Raw genomic sequence first — 19,274 nt, 5'->3', positions numbered from 1 at the left:
CGTCAAGGGCATCCACTCAACAACAAGCTCGTTCAAGCCGTGCTAATACTCCCGCCTCCCCAGAGTCATTGGGGCCCATATCGTCGGCCTCAGCGCTTTACGATCATCTATACACTTCTCGCCTCACATCGTCCGCATATACTATTTCCTGAGTGGCCCCATGAGGCCGCTCAATGAATGCGATTTCTTCCCCGGCCTGGGTTCCTCCATTCAAAGGACGATCCCCTGGGCGGACGCTTAAACCTCGCTGCGCAACAGGCTCCTGAGCATGACCGGGCCTGTAGTCTCTCATGTAGGGCTGGAGCACCTCGTGGTGACCGTCTGCTGGAAGGGCACTGGCTCTGAAATCTGTTGCCCCTTGCGCCTCCGGCCGGACACTAGTAACACGTCCATACTCAGCGGGCAGCTGGTACCGGACTGTCTCCACCGGACGCGCACCGGACTGACCACCTCCATAAGCTTCTTCAATGTATCTCCTCTCCGACGGAGCTAATACTTGTACAAATCCCCCATGGGGCTGTGGCGGTCTGGTTGAAATTTCCCTTTGCCATACATCTCGATAATCATGGCTGGCATACTCTGGCTGCGTTGCGACCCGGCGCGGCATGACGTAGGCTTGGTTAGGCGGTGCGTAAATGACGCCGTCATCTTCATACGGCCCCGGGGCAGGATGGCGAGACACAGCACGGGCCGGTAGACGTTCGTACAGTACCTCATGTTCACCATGCCTGGAAGGAGAAGTAGCAGAGATGTGGGACGGCGAATTATGGAATGGCTCGATGTACTCACGACCATGGGCATCAACCAATATCCTTGTATGGGCTAACCTCGGGGGCGCAAAGAACGTGTCCCCTTCCGCATGGCCCGTCATTCGAGGCCCATCGCGATATTCGCGGTATTGGCGTGAAGGGGCAGGATATGGATCAGTCACCATTACCCGCGAGATTGATCTTGAACCAGGAGTAGCTCGAGTCGGGTACGACATCGTTGAATGCTCAACCTGGGCCGGACGAGGTCCAAAATCTTCACCGCGTACCTGGCGCACATCGTAATACTCTCCACTATGATACCGTACATCGCCAGGCAGCGTCTGGTAGTGAGCAGCCGGCCTGGCATATCCTACCGGTATGGGCTCCTCTCTCTGCTGTCTTGTTATGTACTGAACACCATCATCCTGAACATACCGCGGTTCGTGACGGGCTGTGGCAGACGGCCCTTGGTCATGCCTAGGACGCTTGTTTGGGCGGAGATAGGACGGGCCTGTCAACGGTGAAGGTGATCTAGGCTCAGGTTTGATGTATGGAGCTGCCTCAGGTTCTGGGGCTTGCCTGTCTGTCCTCCTTTTTTTCTTCTTCCCCTTTCTCTTTCCGCCTTGTGATGAGCTATCGGGGCTAGTTACGATATTCGATACCGTTCTAAGCGCGGCAACTTGTGCGGGAGTGCCCAAAGCGCTGCGGCCACCACCTATGGGGGCATCGTGAGATGTCGACGATGCAGCCGCCAGGGCTCTTATGGCAGAGGGATGAGTGGGCTGTGGCGCAACAGGTTGCAGAGTATGGTTCCGAACGAGAGGCGACGGTGGGCGGCTGTCAAGATACACATCGTTACGATGGTGGGGGACACTCGATGGCTTGTGAGTCTGAGCTGCAGCCGTGTCCGAGTAACCTTTATCTCCAGACTGGCCGGCAACATTGCCGTTGCTCTGGTTGAGCGCTTGGACGTAATTATTCAGCCCAGGAACAGCGCTCACGAATGGAGGTCTAGAATTGCTCGCCGTTGAGGGGTTGTCGATCCCGTTCAGTGGCTGTGAGCGTATTCCAGTCGTCGTGCCGCCACTGTCATCGTGAGGCTTTGGTGACGGTTTTGTGGCCCGGGTAGGACCTTTCCCGGGTTGTGTTTGAGGGTTAGTAGGTTGAATTCCTTCAGATTGATTACGGATACGTGAGGTTAGATGAGACTCGGGAGTTTCATGACGGGAGGAATAAAAAGTGCTGTCGTCCAAGGAATCACTGGCGGTTTCGACGTTAGCAGTCAAATTCTCACCGTGGTTGGTTGGCGCATGTATAGATTGAGCCATAGCAAGGCCTTTGGCGAGCACATCAGATAGATCGAGGCAAGAGGTGGGCTCTGCTTGACTGCTCCTTGCAGTCCGACGTTGTTCAACCTCTTCCTTGATGGCACGTTCTAGGCGCTGGCGCTGAATCTGCAGCTCGGCTATGACGAGAGGTTCGGATTTTTCCAGGAAGATGGGGTTCAGCTCGGGAGGGCCAGAGTTAGGCCGGGTCAGGGCAGTGGAGACGACATGTCCGTTGCTGTTGCCAGTGCCGGTGCCGTTGGCATCGCCACCGTCAGTCTGCTTTACTTCTGTTTCTGTTCTCGGTTCTCGCAGGAAGGTTTGAAGCGACAACGGTTCCAATGATGGGTTCGACCCAGGCGGCACTTTCAGCGTTGGATGTTTGCCAGACAAAATATTGTCGCGAAAATGTACAATCTTCTTGTACTCCTGAATCTCGAAAATTTCTCCATCAGACAAATTTTCCGACGAAAGCCCAGCGCCTTCAGGCGCATAGGCCGTCGACTCTGCCTGAGGCATTGCACGGAGCACCCTGCGTCAAACTCGCGATTCCGTCTAGGCAATCCACGCAGTCTAGTTTGACCCCTGGGAAGAAGAAAGACGTATAAGAGCGAGTTTGCAAGCGCATATGACAATCTCGGTAGCGCTTTTCAGGTGCTGGCCATGACATAGTTGCACTTTCCGGTGATGCGCGACGCAGTGGTGCAGTCAATAGCTGATCAACAAGTTGGGCGAGCGGAATGAAACGAGGAGAAGTATTAGACGCACGATGTCTCGAAATGTCAGGAAGGCAGTTTAGTACTACGTCCTAGTACCCGAAGAATTAGGCGGTGTGCACGTGTACGGACTCCGGAGTAGGTGCGGCAAAATTCGTGCTGCTGCTGAGTCACCGGAGTCTGGACAAACAAAAACCACACCAAAAGAGTACTCGGTACACGCCACATCGATTCGGCTCAAAGACGTACCTCGCGAATCTAAAAGTCGTAAAGAACATACTTGCGTAGTCGATCGATTGGCGGGATTCCTGCATTGCGACGAGCACCTGTCCATTTCGTTTTCCCGACTTGATCATCAGGGGACTCTGAACTTGGTACTCGGGAGGGAGTAGCAGTCAGATCTGCGACCATTGACACATGAGTCGTGCATGTTCTCTCGTCTTTTGGTCGCCTCTCTCGCTCTTCGGGCATCTAGCCCGGTCATCAATTGCGATCCCTCACAAACATACACGACCGTTCGCCGGTTTCTGCTGCCTTGAATCTATTCACACCATGGCTGTTGTCAAGGGAACAGGGTCCGGCAAGCCGGTGCTTTTCTTGTGCGTGCGGTTATACAGAAACTGATGCACCGAATTGCGAGAGGCTGATGTGATTTTAACTTTGAAAGCGATATTGACAATTGTCTCTACTCCCGAAGTGAGTCTTTGAACTTGGCAGTCAATGCGTCGGCAGAGATGCTAAATTTCCCAAAGGCACCAAAGTCCAGGACCTGATGGCAGAACTAATCGATAGCTACTTTGCTAAACACCTGGATCTTCCCTGGGAGGAAGCCGTCAGGCTTCACAAGGAGTACTACACAAGCTATGGGTTGGCCATCGAGGGCCTTGTCCGCCACCACCAGATCAACCCCTTGGAATATAACGCCGAGGTCGACGATGCCTTGCCGCTCGAGGACATTATCAAACCTGACCCGGCGTTGCGAAGACTGTTGGAAAGTATTGACCGATCCAAGGTCAAGATTTGGGCCTTTACCAATGCTTACGTCACCCATGCCAACAGGGTCCTCCGCCTTCTTGGCGTTGAGGATCTCTTCGACGGCCTTACCTACTGTGATTACTCACAACAGCCTTTGATCTGCAAGCCGCACCCAGATATGTACGAAAAAGCCATGCGAGAAGCCGGGGTCAGTGATGTCAAAGACTGTTACTTTGTTGGTAAGTGCACGCCTCCTGTATCAAGAGGCTAGCCCCTGCTAAGAACCTGCAGATGATTCTTTCTTGAACTGCACAAAAGCCAGGGACTTTGGTTGGACGGCAGCCCATCTAGTGGAGGAGGGTCTCCCAGTACCCGGGACTAGAGCCTCCCAGGACCAGATTCGTCACCTGGGTGAACTGCGAACCATCTACCCGCAGTTCTTCAAGCCGTCTTGAACGCACAAAGTCTGGTTGTTGTCAGGTGTACAAAGAGAAGCAGCGAAGTCAAGCGTCCAGCGAGGGCGTACTGAACACTTTGAACTGTTCCTTGCAAAACTATGGATTTCACGTAGAGAACGTAACGATGGATGCCTTGAAAATCATAATTGATCTTTGAAAAATCTCCCCAGACATGACGTTACGCCACGCTATGCAAGTAATATCACAGGGGGTCCAATAAGTTCGAGACGTGGTCTTCACGGCCGTCGTATGCTTCGAATGACAGAGTCCAACTCTGCTAGGATTTGATCCCTCTCCTTCAGAGCTTCCTGCCGTTGCGCCTCTGCAGCCTTCAGTTTCTCTTCCAGGTCCTTAATATTCCGTTCTTGGTCTCTTTCGCTGTTGTCTAGCCCAGGGAGGTTGGATATCAGGACCTCTATTTGCTGTTCCTTGATGATGAGGTCCCGCGATAACTCTTTCAGGCCGGCAGCGAGTTCGTCGGCAGGCAATGGGTCGACTGCGCAGATTGTCAGTGACCTACGCAACTGTTGGGTACCGGCGGTGCTTCATGTGCTCACCTTCTCTCTGATGGGGCTCCTGTTTGATGTCTCGAACCTTGTCGTTTGGACCGAGTGTCTCCAGGTCGTGCCGTCTCTGGACAAAGTGCAAACAGGCGACGAACTGCTGCGCAAACTGAACAAGAGGCTTAGTTCACGTCTGCAAGTGACGCAGCGGGGGGCTTTTGTTGCAGTACCTGGTCAACTGCGTCTTGCAGCTGCGTCAAGCGATCGCCCATGGTAGCGCCGGAGGGGTTGCGATCAATTGCGAAGGGCACGACGAAGCCCTGCCGGGAAGCAAGCACCTGGAGGCGATTCTCAAGCCTGGAGGTGCAAGTTGGCCAGATGCACTGTAATGGCGCACTGTCAGCCCGGCCGCTTGGTGAGACGATCCGACCCACGGCACCGGCACCTTTGTGGCCTTCGGGCGGGGCGGGAGAACTTGACACCTTGTTATTGAGCATGACAAAAATATTGTAGTTACGTACCCCATTCATGATGCCAGAGGGCCACATTTCACATCTCACCTGGATCCCAACCCTTCCCCTGCGAGATTCCACCACCACCCACTTCGACTTTTGCCGCGGCGTCCAACGTGCCTCTCTCATCAGCTCCTTCATTGACATACCGAGACATTCGGTTTCTGTACACGATCGCGGCTCGGGCTCTGATTCGCAATGTCAGCTCCGCCGCCGCCCAACGGTCCTCCTCAGGGCAGCACTCCCATGCCGATGCCTGGGCAGCGTCCCACGCCTGAGCAGATTGCCGAGATTCAGCGACGGGTTGCCGAGGATGCTGAGAAGGCCGGAATGACTGTACCCGAGTTCATTGAGCACATCAAAAAACAGGCGGCGGAGCAGCAACGAATGCGCGCCATGCAACAGTCCGAGGCTGGCGAGCACGTCCATGGAGAACACTGCAATCACGACCACGGCGGCGGCCACAACCATTCCCACGGGCAGCATCAGCCAATTGTTCCTGGCCCTCCAAACCCCAAGGCCCTCGCTCTGGCGCATTTCCTGAAAGGCCAGGACCTCAAGCATCGAACGAGTATTCTGAACGGAGAGCGAAAGGACATGTTCAGAGGTACGCGGCCCATTGAGTCGCACGAGCCGTGTCGCTTCCATGTCAAGCTGACCTGATCTGCTGCAGTCAAGCGTGCGCTTCGAGCACTGCAAACGCCAGCGTACGAGAAAGCTCGAAAGAAGAACCCCCTCCTACCCGAAATCACGGACCGCGCGTCGCTCGAGAATGCCTTCAAACTCCTCCCACTGAGCATGCTGGCCCTCAGGGTCAGCAAAATTGAACCTGAAGAAGGGCCCAACGGCAAGAAGCCCAAGCGGACAAAGGGTCAGTGGAACGTCCGCATTGAGCAACAGCAGGATGCCGGTGACGACATGTACTACGTGTGGCTGTGGGAAGGCAGCCAAGTGAAGCGCCAACTGTATGCCGCTCTGGCCCTGGTTTTGATCTTCATCATAGTTCTCTATCCCCTGTGGCCACTGAAGCTGCGACTGGGTGTCTACTACCTCAGTTGGGGCCTGCTCGGTCTCCTGGGTCTGTTCTTCCTCATGGCCATCTTCCGGGTTATCCTTTTCTGCGTCACGTATTTTGCCGTGCCTCCCGGTCTCTGGCTCTATCCCAATCTGTGGGAAGATGTGTCTTTCATGGATAGTTTCCGACCTGTTTGGGCCTGGCATGAAGTAAGTCCCGCCGTTGTCTGTGTCAAGCGACTTGAACGCCAAACATGCTAACATGCTACCCACCCAGTCCGCCGCCGACAAGAAGAAGAAGAAGAAGAAGGCCAGATCCGCAGCCCGTGCTTCAACCACCGTTCCTAACAATGCCTTTGCCGCCTCGACCGGCCAGGTAGCACCAACCACCGCGACCACCACAGGCACTGATACCCAGATCAATGTTGGCAACGCCCAGCAGCGACAGTATGAAGCTCCCCGGGTCGAGGAGCTTGCTGACGACGATTAAGTAGGACGAGGGCCCGGGGATTGGTGGGGGGATTAAAGTCCTCCAAAGACCAGATGGCATCAAGTTGCGATAAAGACACGAAGGGGAAGCCTTGGCTGGATTGCGGGAGCAGGGCCTGTCCCTCCAGATTGAGAGAGTAGGAATTCAATCTTGGACAAAAGGGCCATGTTTGCAAAAGAAAATGGAGAAGAAAATGAAATGGCGATGTGACGAGTACCTGTAAGAGAACAGCGCATATATATCTATGTATTCGTGGCTCCCCTCAACACGACACCATATATTTCCTTCATTTTACATCTCAACAGCTCATCACAAGAAACCTCGGTCCTCGCCGCCCTTGGTACGCTCGTAATACTTGATAGCACCGCTGGCTTGTGCGCAAGCTGTCAACCGGCCGCCCGCCTTGCCAGCATCCAGTTTCCTCGCGTCGCCAGGCTGAGGCGTTCCACTGACGTGGTAGTAATACCAGAGCTCGTTGACTTCGGTGCGCCCATGATCCTTTGATCCCTTGCCAGCCTTGGTCTCATTGTACCTGGGGCCATCGCAGCCAATAAACGGCAGCTGGCCGGACTCCTTGGTCAGAGCATACTGCATGTCAGAGAGGCTGTAACCAGTCTTGTTGGAAGGGCGGATGCCCGCGTCGCTGAGCCAGCGGAACGAGGGGAGGCGGCGCTGCCAGGAGACGACCGTCTCGAAGAAGTCGAACAGGTCGTCGTGCTCCGCGGCCTTGGGGCCGTGCCACAGGTGAGTTAATACAGACAGACAGGTCCCTGGTGCAAGGCGGGCGGCTCGTGTGGTAGCCTACGTAGCATTCTCTCCGAAAGGTAGAGTAGCAAGTGGCGCGCTTGGAGAACTCGTGCGCCCAGAAGACCCAGCTGGGTTCGGACTGGCTGACCCAGTGCTTCTCCATGTAGGCGAGTAGGTCGAGCTTTCCGAACGGAGTACGGAGTAGGGCGCGAACCACTTCTCAATGGACTCGCCCTTGTACGCCGGGACGGGGGTGCCTTCAGCCGGAAAGGGCGGTACCGTTGCAGAAATCTGGGCAGATTGCTAGCAATGGGCCTTGCCAGTATTTGCGCGCGCTGGAGGAGGTGTGTTCTTGCTGCTCACCAGGCCACAGGCCGTGGATGGACCACTCGTCCCTGGGATAGATCTGGCCTCTGTCCTCGAGCCCGGTGAGGGTGCTCCGTGGCTGAGTAGCCACCTGTGATCCATGGAGCAGTTGTGTTGGATGGACGAGACGACAGCGCCGCGTTGGAGGTCTGGTGGTGCGCAAGGCTCACCGGCAAGCCGCCGTACGTCTCGACGCAGCACGAGTCCTTGGCCCGGTCGAGCTTCGCCTCGCACAAGCGTGAAAGCACAGGCTCGACTGCTCACAGCGCACCTGTCAATGACGCAGCAAATATCGACACGATCACACGTGGCGTGCCAAGAGCGCAGGTGTGGTTGTCCGGCGTGATTCCCGGATACAATCCCGCAACCGCCACTTCAGCCAAGCCCGAGAGCCCCAGGAGAGCGAGGCCAGCACGACGCATTGCTGTGGGTGATTGGAGTTGAATCTCGACAACGGACCTGGGGATGCCGTGCTCGGCCTCAATGGGGCTGCCTTGGGAGGAGAGACGGAAGAGACGAAGACGACGACGACGAGCATCCTGATCAGGCAGGTTGCGGGCGGCCAGGGCTCAAGAATCAAGACTGGTAGCTCCCACGTGCAACGGCAAGAGTCCAGCTCTGGACGCCGGCCCGAGACGCCAGACTCGAGACTCGAGACTCCAGAGCCCGTTTGCTAACCCGTGGACTCGCATCCAGAGTTTTGGTGCTCACTTGTGCTTCGGTCGACGTTGAAAATGTCCAAAGGAGCCCTGGGCTTCGGTTCTCGACTTGGCGTTGCCGTGTGGCTGTCATCGAGTGTTGGAGATGATTCGGTAAATAGTGAGCTGGTTGCCGGCGTCTTCCAAGATGATGAAATGAACTCGAGACCAAGGTCAGCTGTCCTTGTGAACGAGTGCACTGTGCACCAAGCGCATCTCGGTGACGGTGAGGGGAAGCCCAACTCTCCACTCCACAATGGAATAACACGACGGAGAGCCATGAACGGTCAATGGATTCATCTTGTTCGGCTCGGTTTTACCATGTTCTTGTCAACTCGACAACATACGTCTTGATTATTTGATTATTCACTCAATGCGCTCGGAAAGGCGCCCGGGACCAAGGCAGCAGCCACCGACTCCTCGCCAAATTTGACCCTGGGCTCGGCTCAACGCACTCGGCACACTGGACAGGATTACAAAAGCTCAAGCGTCATTCATATGTATTCGCTTGTCTGATGTGGCCCAACCAAAGCAGAAATAGGACAATACGTAGGTAGTCGGTCAGTGCCGAGCCCATGGTCACCGAGCCCCCCCAAAGTGTCCCAGTTAAACAGACCAAGAAGAAGCAACGACATGTTGCTTCTTCAATACCAGCCACCCCATTCACTGGAGCTGCTTATAGAGAAACGTACCGTCCTTCAGCTCCCCCGTCGGACTCATGCCATACCTAGGCACCCTCCCCGTCTCGACGTAGCCCAGCTTCCTGAAAACCGCCTCGGCGACACTGTCCGCCTCGGTGTCGAGCAACTATACTCCTCCAGGATCCCCCAAAGTCAGCCACGATGACACACACAGTAGTTGCCGGCTTTGCAGCTCGAACCCCCCCAAAAAAAACTAAAAAAAAAACTCACCAATACGCTTCTCCCCATATTCGCCGCCTCGTTCTCCAGGGCCTCCATCAAGGCCTTCGCGCCTCCTCTGCCCCTGAAGTTCCTGTGAACCAGCAGCTTTTCCACGTACCCCCTGAACGCGCCCGTCTCTGAGAACGGCGTAGACAGCATGACCACGCCCATGACTTCGCTGCCCCTAGGTTTCCCGCTGGCATCCACCTCGGTGACAAGAATCCAGATCAGCCTCTTGCCATCGTTGACTTCTGCGATGCGCTCCTTCCACCACTTCAGCAGCTTCTCGTGTGACAGCGGCGGCAGGAAAGTGGCGATGGCCTGGTCTTGCGTGATGCACGAGGCGTGGATGGCGGCCAGGTACAGCGTCAGGTACGAGTGTTGCTTTGGGTTGAACGCGAGGACGATCCCGGCTTGGGACATGGCTGCCAATCCCCAAATGCTGTGAATCCCGCTGATCCGTTCAAGTTTGCCTCTTGGGCGGCGCTGCTGAATGAATGACGGTGCGCTTACGAAATCCTAGATGTGGAAGATTTGTCCCTGTGCAAGTTTGGGATTTTTTTTTTCTTGCATGAACCAGCCCGACAAATGATTGCTGGCAAGCAAAGTGGTTTTCTTCTGCCGGCCTAGGCAATATCACTGGATAGTAGTGCGACCACGGAAGATGGAGTTTTTTTTATAAAAAAAAAAGCACCCCTTGAATCTGCTCCAAAAATATATAGATCAACGTCAAGTTCCAGAGCAGGGCCCGATGCCCTCTCATGTGATGGATGCAAAAGCGACCGCCCACTCACCAAGCCGATATTCCTCCGCATAGCCACGGAATGCGCTCTCGGCAGAGCCGACAAAAAGCAGACGGGTTATCTTCAAGTCTTTGAAGCTATTAACTCAGATGACGTACGGATAGAGAGTCTAGTACTCCGTAATGCAAGTTGAATTATCAAAGGGCGATGAGGCGCGCGGTGTTTGGACTCTCGCACATGGTGTTGCGCGGCCGGCGCTGATTGGCTGCGCGGCGACAAGTGTGGGGTGTCCAGCCGGCGCACTAGAGACCCTCGCGCCCCTTGGGCCTTGAGTCCTTGACCATCAACGGCAAGAATGGACGAGCGTCGCCGAGTCGTCTTCATCGACTGCTTGTTGCCAATCTGTACACTCCTCATGTGCCTTTGTAAGTTGTGCCTGCCTAGATACTTACAAGTAGGTAGGTAGGAGCCTGCCCAAGTACTTCAAGGTACTCAAGTAGGTGCCTGGGTACCTGGGGAGTCAAGCCGACCTTTATGCATTCCTTCTTTGACATTTTTGCAACCACGCGTTCGTCAAGTCGAAAATCCAACTCGGTAAATATCTCCAATTCAAAAACAGAAACAAATTGCAATTCTACTCATGCTGCATAAACATAACGGCCCGCCCAGGAACAGACCCATAGCTTCCTTATCCGCTCAAGCACACTTCCTCAAGCAGCGAACTCCGGCAAGGAGACATGGCTGCCATTTAAATACACAGCCAACAAATCAAGCTTTGGCCAAAGCGGCAGGCAAACTTCAACGAAAGAAGACGTGTCCTTTCCGTCACCATGCTCGAAAAATGCCCGCACCAGAACCACTGTGCTGTTATAAAGCGACGTTGCGATCCGTCGGCAATGTTGGCCGACGGGCCCTTGATCGATCCTCCTCTTGAGTTCCTGGGCTTTCCATAATAAAAACGCCGTGCATGCCGAGATTGCTGCGAGCCGCTTTGCTTTCCAAGACGATATGCCCCCATGCAAGAGCCATATTTTCTCGCGGCTAATCAGTCTTTTGATTGCTGTTGCCGTTCATACCTAGAAGACCTTCCTTGAGTTGATTGATACCCATGGCATCGTCCAGTCGGAAGTGTCCAGCCCGAGCACGACGGGAACGGCCACGTAACCATGACAGAGTGCCAAATGTGATGCCCAGAACACAGGCCATAGACAGGTATAGGTGCTCCACAAAGGCCATCTGAATGTCAAAAAATATCTTCTCAATCGTAGACACGGTAAGCTTGTGTTTGATGACGTGCGGGCCATACACAATCTTGTCCAGTGTCTCCATAATCGAGGTACGGCTAACCATGATGTAATTACCGGTCGCCGTTTGATCCCAGTATCGACGGTTCTGCAGGCGTGTTAGCTAGCTCTGAAAACATTACCGCGGGGCAGCATTTGACCTATTGACAACTTACGTCTTCGTCGTTGATGATGACCCTCTCGCCATCCTTGACGTCAATGCCGTACGTTTGTCGGACCCAACGCTGCCAGTACGCGCCATCGACCCAAGCAAAAGTCACTTCCTTGCGACCAGAGTCATTCATATCAACTCGAATCCCCTTGGCGGCTCGCAAAGCGCGCTGATCTCCGCGATCCTCTGCCTCCTCAATTCTCATCTGTTTAGAGTCCCGCAACTTCTTACGTTCGAGTTGGAACTCCTGTATCTGTCTGTCCAGCCATTCGTTTGCCGCGCTCTTCATTTCGCGAAGGGACACAGAGAACGACTCCTTATCCGAATGGCTCAGGATGCCGAGGACGACAATTTTGCCATTCAAAATCTGACGGGCATTGGAAGGATTCAACTCCGGCACCAGAGGAAGCCATACATGCCTCATCCAGTTCAAGACTTCGTTCTTATCTCGCATTTCATTGGGTGTAATTGGAGGATAGTACGACGGTCTGCCTTCGCGAGAAACCATCAGCCTGGGCCAGGTTGTGATCTTGAAGCGTTGATACATTTCGGGATCATTGGTCTTGACAAGTTTAGCGCGACCAATGAGACTCAGGGGGATCTGCTCCAAAGCTCTGAAATCTTCGCTCGTTGTAGCATGATCGTAAAAGTACACAAATATAACGTCTTCAGTCTCCTCCATTGCCTTGAATGACGTCGCATTGACATCGGGAATGCCACTAGCGAGGTCGACTGCCTTCTCAGCAAATTGCAAGAAGTCGCCAAGGCCACGGAGCCCCGAGTACTCGGCTTTCTCACCACCTTTGAAGAACATAATCGTTGGGTATGCAGTGGCGTGAACATCCTTGCAGAGCCTAGACTCCTTGTCGCAGTTGACTTCACCAATGTTCAATGTTCCTCGCATTGTTTTGGCAACTTGCTCCCAAGTTGGACCCATTGCCTTGCAATGAGAGCACCAAGGGGCATAAAATTTGATGAACCAAGCATCCTGGGTCTGGGTCACCAAGTTCTGGAAGCTTTCGGCTGTCAAAGGGATTGAGACACCCTCAGGATTAGGTGTGACAGTCGGTTTCGGAGGCTTTTTTGCCTTTTCTAATTCTCCAGCTGTAGGGACGCTCCAGTCATTTCCAAACGGCTTCTTGTCGTCGACCTCAGTTTTCTTGGAGCCTCCGTCCCTGGAGTCTTCGTTTTTCTCGGCGTCCTTGTTCTTGTTGGCATCATCCTTCGTAGCGGTTGCGCTTGGCGTCGGGAACTCTGTGGCGCCCGGCGACGGCAATTTCACATCCTGAGGCCGGGAACCAGGATGTTCCTCTTCCAGGGCTTTTTCAACCAATTTGCTGACGAAATCTATACCTTTTGCGCCCTTAACCCGATCGAATTCTACGCCGTTTTTGAACAGTATTGTTGTAGGGTATGAATTGACTTTGAGCTCGCTGCAGAGATCTCCATAGACTGTGCAGTCTACCATGCCGAATCTCATGTTGTTTTTTTTTAAAAAGTTTGAGCCGTCTCGAGGTTCCAATGTGAAATAGTACTCATAGACGGTCTGGTATGTTGGGGCAAACGCCTGGCAGTGGCCGCACCAAGGGCTATATACGGTTAGTCAGATCGTGATGAACAAAACGTCCAAAGAAATGGCGTGTCATACCTAAAGAACTTGACCACAAGCCATTTGCTCTGTGTGAGTTCGTTGGGCCAGCTTGCTGCCGTGAACTCCTCCAACGACGGAACGTCTTGCCCATTGAACGTGGTACTTTTGGCAGCAGTATCCTTTTCTTCACCAGAGTCTCCAGATGCGTTCGCCGTGACCAGAGCCAGCGCACCGGCCAGGAACGACAGGATGCTCGATCTCATGTGTGGCGACGCGATGTACCTCGACAAGTGCAGATCCTATTTCAGGCAGAGGAGACAATCCGGACAATCTGTGGCAGGGCGAACTGGCGACGGAATGTCAGGGAGAAATGTTGAAGATACGGCCGTCGAACACCGTCGGCTGGATAGTAGAGGCGATAAAGAGTCTGGTGGATTGGCTCCACGGCACAGAGCAGCGTGGTTCGATGGCGATGCAAGGATTGAGAATTCATGGATAGGTCGTAAGGATGAACCAAGACAACCGAGGCGGGACGTCTTCATGCGGAAACTCAGGGAGAGGTGGCGAAGTCCGAGACACGTAAACGAAACGATGGTTCCAGCCACAGATGCGCACGGCCACAGATCAAGCACCCCTACGGTTCAACTCCAAGCGGAAAGGACTTCTGCCCTTGCATTTCATCCACCATCGCAAGAAATTACCGGGTCGCAGGCACATGTCTGCCGTATGTTTGCGCCTGTTTGGCTGCTGGTCGGTTGCTTCATCTCCTACTACATGCCCAAAGGACGTAGACGGTGACGGAGGCCGGAGAGAACCCTTGCTACCGCCTCCGTCCGATGCGGCTGATGCGCCTCACTAAAGCCTCTTTTTTTCCGAGTCAGCCAATGATGCGCCAGGATACCATTTTAACATCGTCCACGTCTGTCGAATAACTCGATTTGCTTGACGTCTTCAGCTCGTCCCGGGCCGTAATCCAACGGCAGCGATGGAGAGTCGTCAAAAGCGGCAGCGAGTCGATGATTTGCAGCGAAATGATCGTCCTGGATCACTGTCGACTCCTATAAGCCCCCCTCGGAAGATTCGACGTCTTGAGACTGAGCGGCTGGCCTCTCCATGGCAATTCACTTGGATAAGGGATCTTCCCGAGGAACTCAACTGCGACGCCGTCACCCTGAAAGATATTCTCGGTGACCCACTCATCAGTGATTGCTGGGAGTTCAACTATCTGCACGACATTCCTTTCTTGATGAACGCTTTTGACCAGGACACAAGACACCTCGTAAACGTCCATGTTGTTCATGGGTTTTGGAAAAGAGATGACCCGCATCGGTTGGCGCTCACAGTAAGCATTGCATCCAACGACCCAGCCAATGCCTCAAAATATTCTACGTATATGGTTGTCCTGGGCGTCGTCCTAATGTGCTACCATAGATTAAATCGTCTGAATTCAGTAATGTAAAACTCCATGTGGCTCCAATGCCGGAAATGTTTGGCACTCATCACTCGAAAATGATGGTGCTCTTCCGCCATGACGACACAGCAGAAATTATTATTCACACAGCCAACATGATACCAAAGGACTGGACGAATATGACGAATGCCGTCTGGAGGACTCCACGGCTATCTAAGTCTCCCGCAGGGTTTAGGGAACGGCGAGAGTATTGTGACCTGCCAATCGGCAGCGGCGAGAGATTCAAAGCCGATCTTCTGAATTACTTATCATCGTACGACCGTCGAAAGCTCACCTGTGGGCCGCTTGTCGGACGGCTTAGTATGTACGACTTCTCCAACGTCAAAGGTGCACTCATAGCCAGCGTTCCCGGAAAACACAGCATACATGACCCTTCTGGTAGTGCGTATGGCTGGTCTGGTGCAAAGCGGTACTTGAGTTCAGTTCCGTGCAAAGAAGGTAGTTCAGAAGTTGTCTGCCAAGTGTCCTCTATTGCGACCCTAGGTGCCAAGGATACTTGGCTCCAGCGAACACTTTTCGATTCTCTCGCGGCATGCAAGACGAAGGCCTTACAAAGACCAAAGTTTAGCATCGTATTTCCGACGGCAGACGAAATAAGAAGGTCCCTAGATGGCTATGCATCTGGGGCCTCGATTCACACAAAAGTTCAGTCGTCTCAACAGGCCCAGCAACTGGGCTACTTACGACCCATCCTGCACCACTGGGCCAACGACAGTCCAAACGGCACTGGTGAGTTGCTTAGTGCAGGTGTCCGCCATTATCATATGTGGACTTTTTTGTTTCGTGTCTGACTTGGGACAGCCTTATCACCTGAAATCACGGTGCGGAATGGTGGACGAGACAGGGCAGCGCCACACGTCAAAACTTATGTTCGTTATAACGAGGAGGGCTCGATCGACTGGGCCATGCTTACATCTGCCAATATTTCAAAACAGGCATGGGGAGATGCCTCGGGGCCGTCTGGCGAGCTGAGAGTGGCATCTTGGGAAGTTGGCGTTCTGGTATGGCCGGGCTTGGTGGTGCGAGATGTCTCAATGGTCGGGACGTTTCTACCCGATGCACCAACCGAGCTGGAAGAAGAGGCCAGTTCCAGGGCTGGTGACGGCAGTGAGTTGATTGGAGTCCGGATACCTTATAGCCTACCACTGCAACGGTACGGTGCGGGAGAGGTGCCATGGGTGGCGACCATGAGGCACAGCGAACCTGATCGTTTCGGCAGGCAATGGACGGGCTGATGTTTTCTCAACGTATGTCGGGTACGGAGTAGGATGCGGCTGACTGCATCCTCGTCATTCTGGTGCACGTCGACGTGTATGGCTACCAAATCGAGTCGTGTTATGCGCTCTGCGGTATGTTCCGCCTCCGCGACATGACCTCTCATCAGAGAGTAGAGCTTCAGCGGAGACTGTTGGGCTTGCAAGGGAACCTGCCTCCCGATTTTTTGGCGACAGCACTTTCTTTGTACGAGGCAATCGATATCTTACACAGACGCAGCGACGTGTAACTTACTTGGCAGTAGTACTTGGTGGTACCAGTCATCTTTTTCATGCGGGTGGCGTCGATCACTGTGCGACTGGCCAGGTTTTTAGACTTGCCACATTAGAAATTTGACACGAGCATTGAGATGGCCTGTCATCGTTGCGGAAGTGATGTACATGATGGAATGCCCGATTGATGCCAATGTTACCTGATGTTGTCGATACTCGGTTCTCTCTGGATATTTGAAGCGTACCAAGCCACCAACGTCGACCGGACCCAGTTTATTTCTTTTCGACAGTCCAGAATTAGAAATGATTCATTAGTCTGAGACCCGCCTAAGGATAACTAATGATCTTGATTAACTCGGTCCATTCTTCCTTCCTCCTCTATCCTTCTCGAGTCTGGCCATCGTGGAAATTTTTTTCCATGTTAATTTTGTCTTCTCCTTTCTTCTCCCTTCTTCTCCCTTGTGTGATCGCACCACAGCAGCTTATCGTGGATCGCTACATCTCTTCTTTGGTATTCCTTGTCAGACACGAGCCAGATTTCTCTCTATTTTGCTGTTATCCGCCTGTCCTTGCACTGCTTCTTTTGAATATGCCTAGTCGAGGGAACTGAATGTGCTCGTTGCTCCTTAAGCCGTCTGTACGTCCCACGTCCCCAGCGCATTAGACTGTGTCATCGCATAGCATTGCTATTGCCATTCTCAGCGTCTTCTCTTTGCACCAGCGCTGATTGAAGCAGCTGGTTCGAGCAACCATCCCCTCTCGCAGCTCTTCCCTTTCTCGCCTTTCGGATACAAACTAGCCTCGTCGCCGACTCGGACGCCCTGCCAACCACGATGGAGCATGGGAGAAGCATTGGAAACTCGCCCAGTCGCCGCGATGTCTTGTCAAGCTCCGCCCAACAAAGATTCCTGTCCAGCTCCCCATTAGCAGGGCGATTTCTCGCCGAAGACATAGCCGCATGCTCTGATGACGGCTATGACGACACCGTGGCGGAAGACCATATCGACGCTGAACGACCCAGTCACCTCATGTATCGCCGCCCCAGCGGCGTTGCCTATGGCGGAACAAGACCAGTCTTTAATGCGCAGCCTATTGACGAACCCGTCCTGACGCCAATGGAGAGAAGACAGTCTCGCCAAGCCGAAAGAAGCCTCCTACGAGACAACCATGTGCTGCCCCCCAAGCACAGAACCCAGAAGCAGAAGCTGTCCTTTGCCCGACGTCTATACGGCACACTCTTTAGCACAAAGCTGCCACGGGGAACCGTCGACGAGGAACCGCCCGAATACGCCCCTACGGAAACCTCGCCACTCTTCAATGGACATGGCGAGGGTGTAGGCTCCGACGCCGGGTCCGGCTCAGCAGACGATGTGCTGGAGCAACAGTGGGAAGAGGCCATTGCGTCCGGCCGATTGCAAACTACGTGGCAGAGAGAAACAAAGACGATTGTGGCTTATTCCTGGCCACTAATTATTACATTCGTCCTGCAATATTCCATTAACGTCACGAGTATTTTCGCCGTGGGCAGGATTGGGAGGATTGAGCTCGGAGCTGTTTCATGTAAGTCTTCCGTCTACGGGAAGCCCGCTCTCCAGGTCTTCGTGCAGAGAGGGGCAAGAACGCAAGCAGAACAAGGTGATTAATTTTGACGTCATAGTGGCCAATATGTCACAGGCAATTAGTTGCCTCGCCCCCTTCCAAGGCTTAGCAACGAGTCTGGACACACTCTGCGCCCAAGCCTACGGCTCGGGTCACAAGCACCTGGTTGGCTTACAATGCCAACGAATGGCGTGCTTTCTCATGTTCTTGTCGGTCCCGGTCGCCATACTCTGGTTATTCGCCGACAGAATCCTCGTCTACGTCGTCCCGGACGCAGAAACCGCCCGTCTGGCAGCCCTGTATCTCAAGGTCATGATCGCCAGCATCCCCGGCGTCATCCTCTTCGAAGTCGGCAAGCGTTTCACCCAGGCACAGGGCCTCTTCCGGGCAACCACCTACGTGCTCCTGGTTGCTGCACCCATCAACATCTTCATCAACTGGCTTCTCGTATGGAAACTCGGTCTAGGTTTCGTCGGCGCACCCATTGCCGTCGCCATCACGGAGAGCTTGTTGCCAATCCTTCTCGTCTTGTACATTGTCCTTGTTGATGGCAAGCAGTGCTGGGGCGGCTTCAGCAAGCGCATCTTTACAAACTGGTGGATCATGATTAAGCTCGCCCTCCCTGGTATGATCATGGTCGAGGCAGAATGGCTCGCATTTGAGATCATGACCCTCCTGGCTGGGCAGTTTGGCACCGAATTCCTCGCTGCGCAGAGTGTCCTAGTTACCCTGTCCAGTATCTCCTACCAGATTCCGTTTCCCATGTCCATTGCCGCGTCTACACGAGTGGCAAACCTCATGGGGGCGGGGCTTGTTGATGCCGCCAAAATAGCCGCCAAAGTGGTACGTAAAATGTCCCTCTGCTTTCCGGGTTGAACTTCGCAAAGTCTCCTGTCCGACTTGTACTGACACACGGCATATAGACCGTTGTACTAGCAAGCATCCTCGGCGCCCTCAACGTAACCATCTTCTCCTCCCTCCGCTTCCACCTCCCCGTTCTCTTCACCAACGACCCGGAAGTCATCAAGATTGTCGCCAGCGTCCTCCCCCTCGTGGCTGTCATGCAACTTTTCGATGGTCTCAGCGCAGGCGCGCATGGTCTCCTCCGCGGTATCGGCAATTAATCCATCGGTGGACCAGCCAATCTCATCGCCTACTATGCGGTGTCCCTCCCCATTTCGCTTGGCCTTGCGTTCGGATTAGGCTGGAATCTCGAAGGTCTGTGGGTCGGCGTCACTATTGGCTTGGTACTGTAAGTGCTCTTCGCTGCCTTTCGCAATCTATTCTGCAAAAAAAACTAACAATCTGCAGCGTGTCCGTCATCGAATACACGTACCTCTTCAAAACAGACTGGCACAAGGCCGCTCTTGAAGCAGAGGCGCGAAATGCCGCCGGTTGAAGCTTCCACATCATCAACATGTACCTGTAGCTCTTGTAAATTTTCCTTTGCCTTTTTTTTTTTTTTTTTTTGCA

The 19,274-nt window shown here is 53.8% G+C and overlaps 8 protein-coding genes across 8 annotated transcripts; 3 read left to right on the top strand and 5 right to left on the bottom strand.

Moving 5' to 3' along the window:
• Positions 1 to 103: 103 nt before the first annotated feature.
• MAM_03930 (uncharacterized protein) lies at positions 104 to 2,593 on the bottom strand (the record flags this gene model as incomplete). Its single annotated transcript, XM_040822729.1, has 1 exon — positions 104 to 2,593. The coding sequence occupies one exon, from the start codon at positions 2,591 to 2,593 to the stop codon at positions 104 to 106; it is 2,490 nt and encodes an 829-aa protein (XP_040679235.1).
• A 749-nt stretch (positions 2,594 to 3,342) lies between these two features.
• On the top strand, positions 3,343 to 4,220 carry MAM_03929 (Pyrimidine 5-nucleotidase; the record flags this gene model as incomplete). The annotated part of the gene is made up of 4 exons (XM_040822728.1): positions 3,343 to 3,389; positions 3,458 to 3,486; positions 3,543 to 4,004; positions 4,057 to 4,220. The coding sequence occupies 4 exons, from the start codon at positions 3,343 to 3,345 to the stop codon at positions 4,218 to 4,220; spliced, it is 702 nt and encodes a 233-aa protein (XP_040679234.1).
• Positions 4,221 to 4,459: 239 nt separating this feature from the next.
• Positions 4,460 to 5,223, bottom strand: MAM_03928 (Mediator complex, subunit Med21/Med9; the record flags this gene model as incomplete). The annotated part of the gene is made up of 3 exons (XM_040822727.1): positions 4,460 to 4,719; positions 4,781 to 4,895; positions 4,957 to 5,223. 3 exons carry the CDS (start codon positions 5,221 to 5,223, stop codon positions 4,460 to 4,462), a joined length of 642 nt encoding a protein of 213 aa, XP_040679233.1.
• Positions 5,224 to 5,436: 213 nt separating this feature from the next.
• Positions 5,437 to 6,742, top strand: MAM_03927 (protein translocation protein, Sec62 family protein; the record flags this gene model as incomplete). The annotated part of the gene is made up of 3 exons (XM_040822726.1): positions 5,437 to 5,845; positions 5,912 to 6,462; positions 6,530 to 6,742. 3 exons carry the CDS (start codon positions 5,437 to 5,439, stop codon positions 6,740 to 6,742), a joined length of 1,173 nt encoding a protein of 390 aa, XP_040679232.1.
• A 309-nt stretch (positions 6,743 to 7,051) lies between these two features.
• MAM_03926 (ribonuclease T2 precursor) lies at positions 7,052 to 7,652 on the bottom strand (the record flags this gene model as incomplete). The annotated part of the gene is made up of 2 exons (XM_040822725.1): positions 7,052 to 7,468; positions 7,548 to 7,652. The coding sequence occupies 2 exons, from the start codon at positions 7,650 to 7,652 to the stop codon at positions 7,052 to 7,054; spliced, it is 522 nt and encodes a 173-aa protein (XP_040679231.1).
• Positions 7,653 to 7,748: 96 nt separating this feature from the next.
• Positions 7,749 to 9,878, bottom strand: MAM_03925 (Acyl-CoA N-acyltransferase; the record flags this gene model as incomplete). Its single annotated transcript, XM_040822724.1, has 4 exons — positions 7,749 to 7,946; positions 8,026 to 8,111; positions 9,246 to 9,360; positions 9,465 to 9,878. 4 exons carry the CDS (start codon positions 9,876 to 9,878, stop codon positions 7,749 to 7,751), a joined length of 813 nt encoding a protein of 270 aa, XP_040679230.1.
• Positions 9,879 to 11,239: 1,361 nt separating this feature from the next.
• MAM_03924 (Thioredoxin-like fold protein) lies at positions 11,240 to 13,507 on the bottom strand (the record flags this gene model as incomplete). Its single annotated transcript, XM_040822723.1, has 3 exons — positions 11,240 to 11,590; positions 11,658 to 13,242; positions 13,302 to 13,507. 3 exons carry the CDS (start codon positions 13,505 to 13,507, stop codon positions 11,240 to 11,242), a joined length of 2,142 nt encoding a protein of 713 aa, XP_040679229.1.
• Positions 13,508 to 14,229: 722 nt separating this feature from the next.
• MAM_03923 (Multi antimicrobial extrusion protein) lies at positions 14,230 to 19,200 on the top strand (the record flags this gene model as incomplete). The annotated part of the gene is made up of 9 exons (XM_040822722.1): positions 14,230 to 14,586; positions 14,676 to 15,444; positions 15,517 to 15,822; positions 15,935 to 15,962; positions 16,939 to 17,762; positions 17,860 to 18,644; positions 18,725 to 18,911; positions 19,005 to 19,053; positions 19,113 to 19,200. The coding sequence occupies 9 exons, from the start codon at positions 14,230 to 14,232 to the stop codon at positions 19,198 to 19,200; spliced, it is 3,393 nt and encodes a 1,130-aa protein (XP_040679228.1).
• Positions 19,201 to 19,274: the final 74 nt, after the last annotated feature.

The sequence above is a fragment of the Metarhizium album genome (genome assembly GCF_000804445.1).
Source record: "Metarhizium album ARSEF 1941 chromosome Unknown scaffold_8, whole genome shotgun sequence".
Taxonomy (NCBI): domain Eukaryota; kingdom Fungi; phylum Ascomycota; class Sordariomycetes; order Hypocreales; family Clavicipitaceae; genus Metarhizium; species Metarhizium album.
The sequence above is the reverse complement of the archived record's forward strand: the minus strand, read 5'-3'. Positions and strand labels throughout refer to the sequence as shown.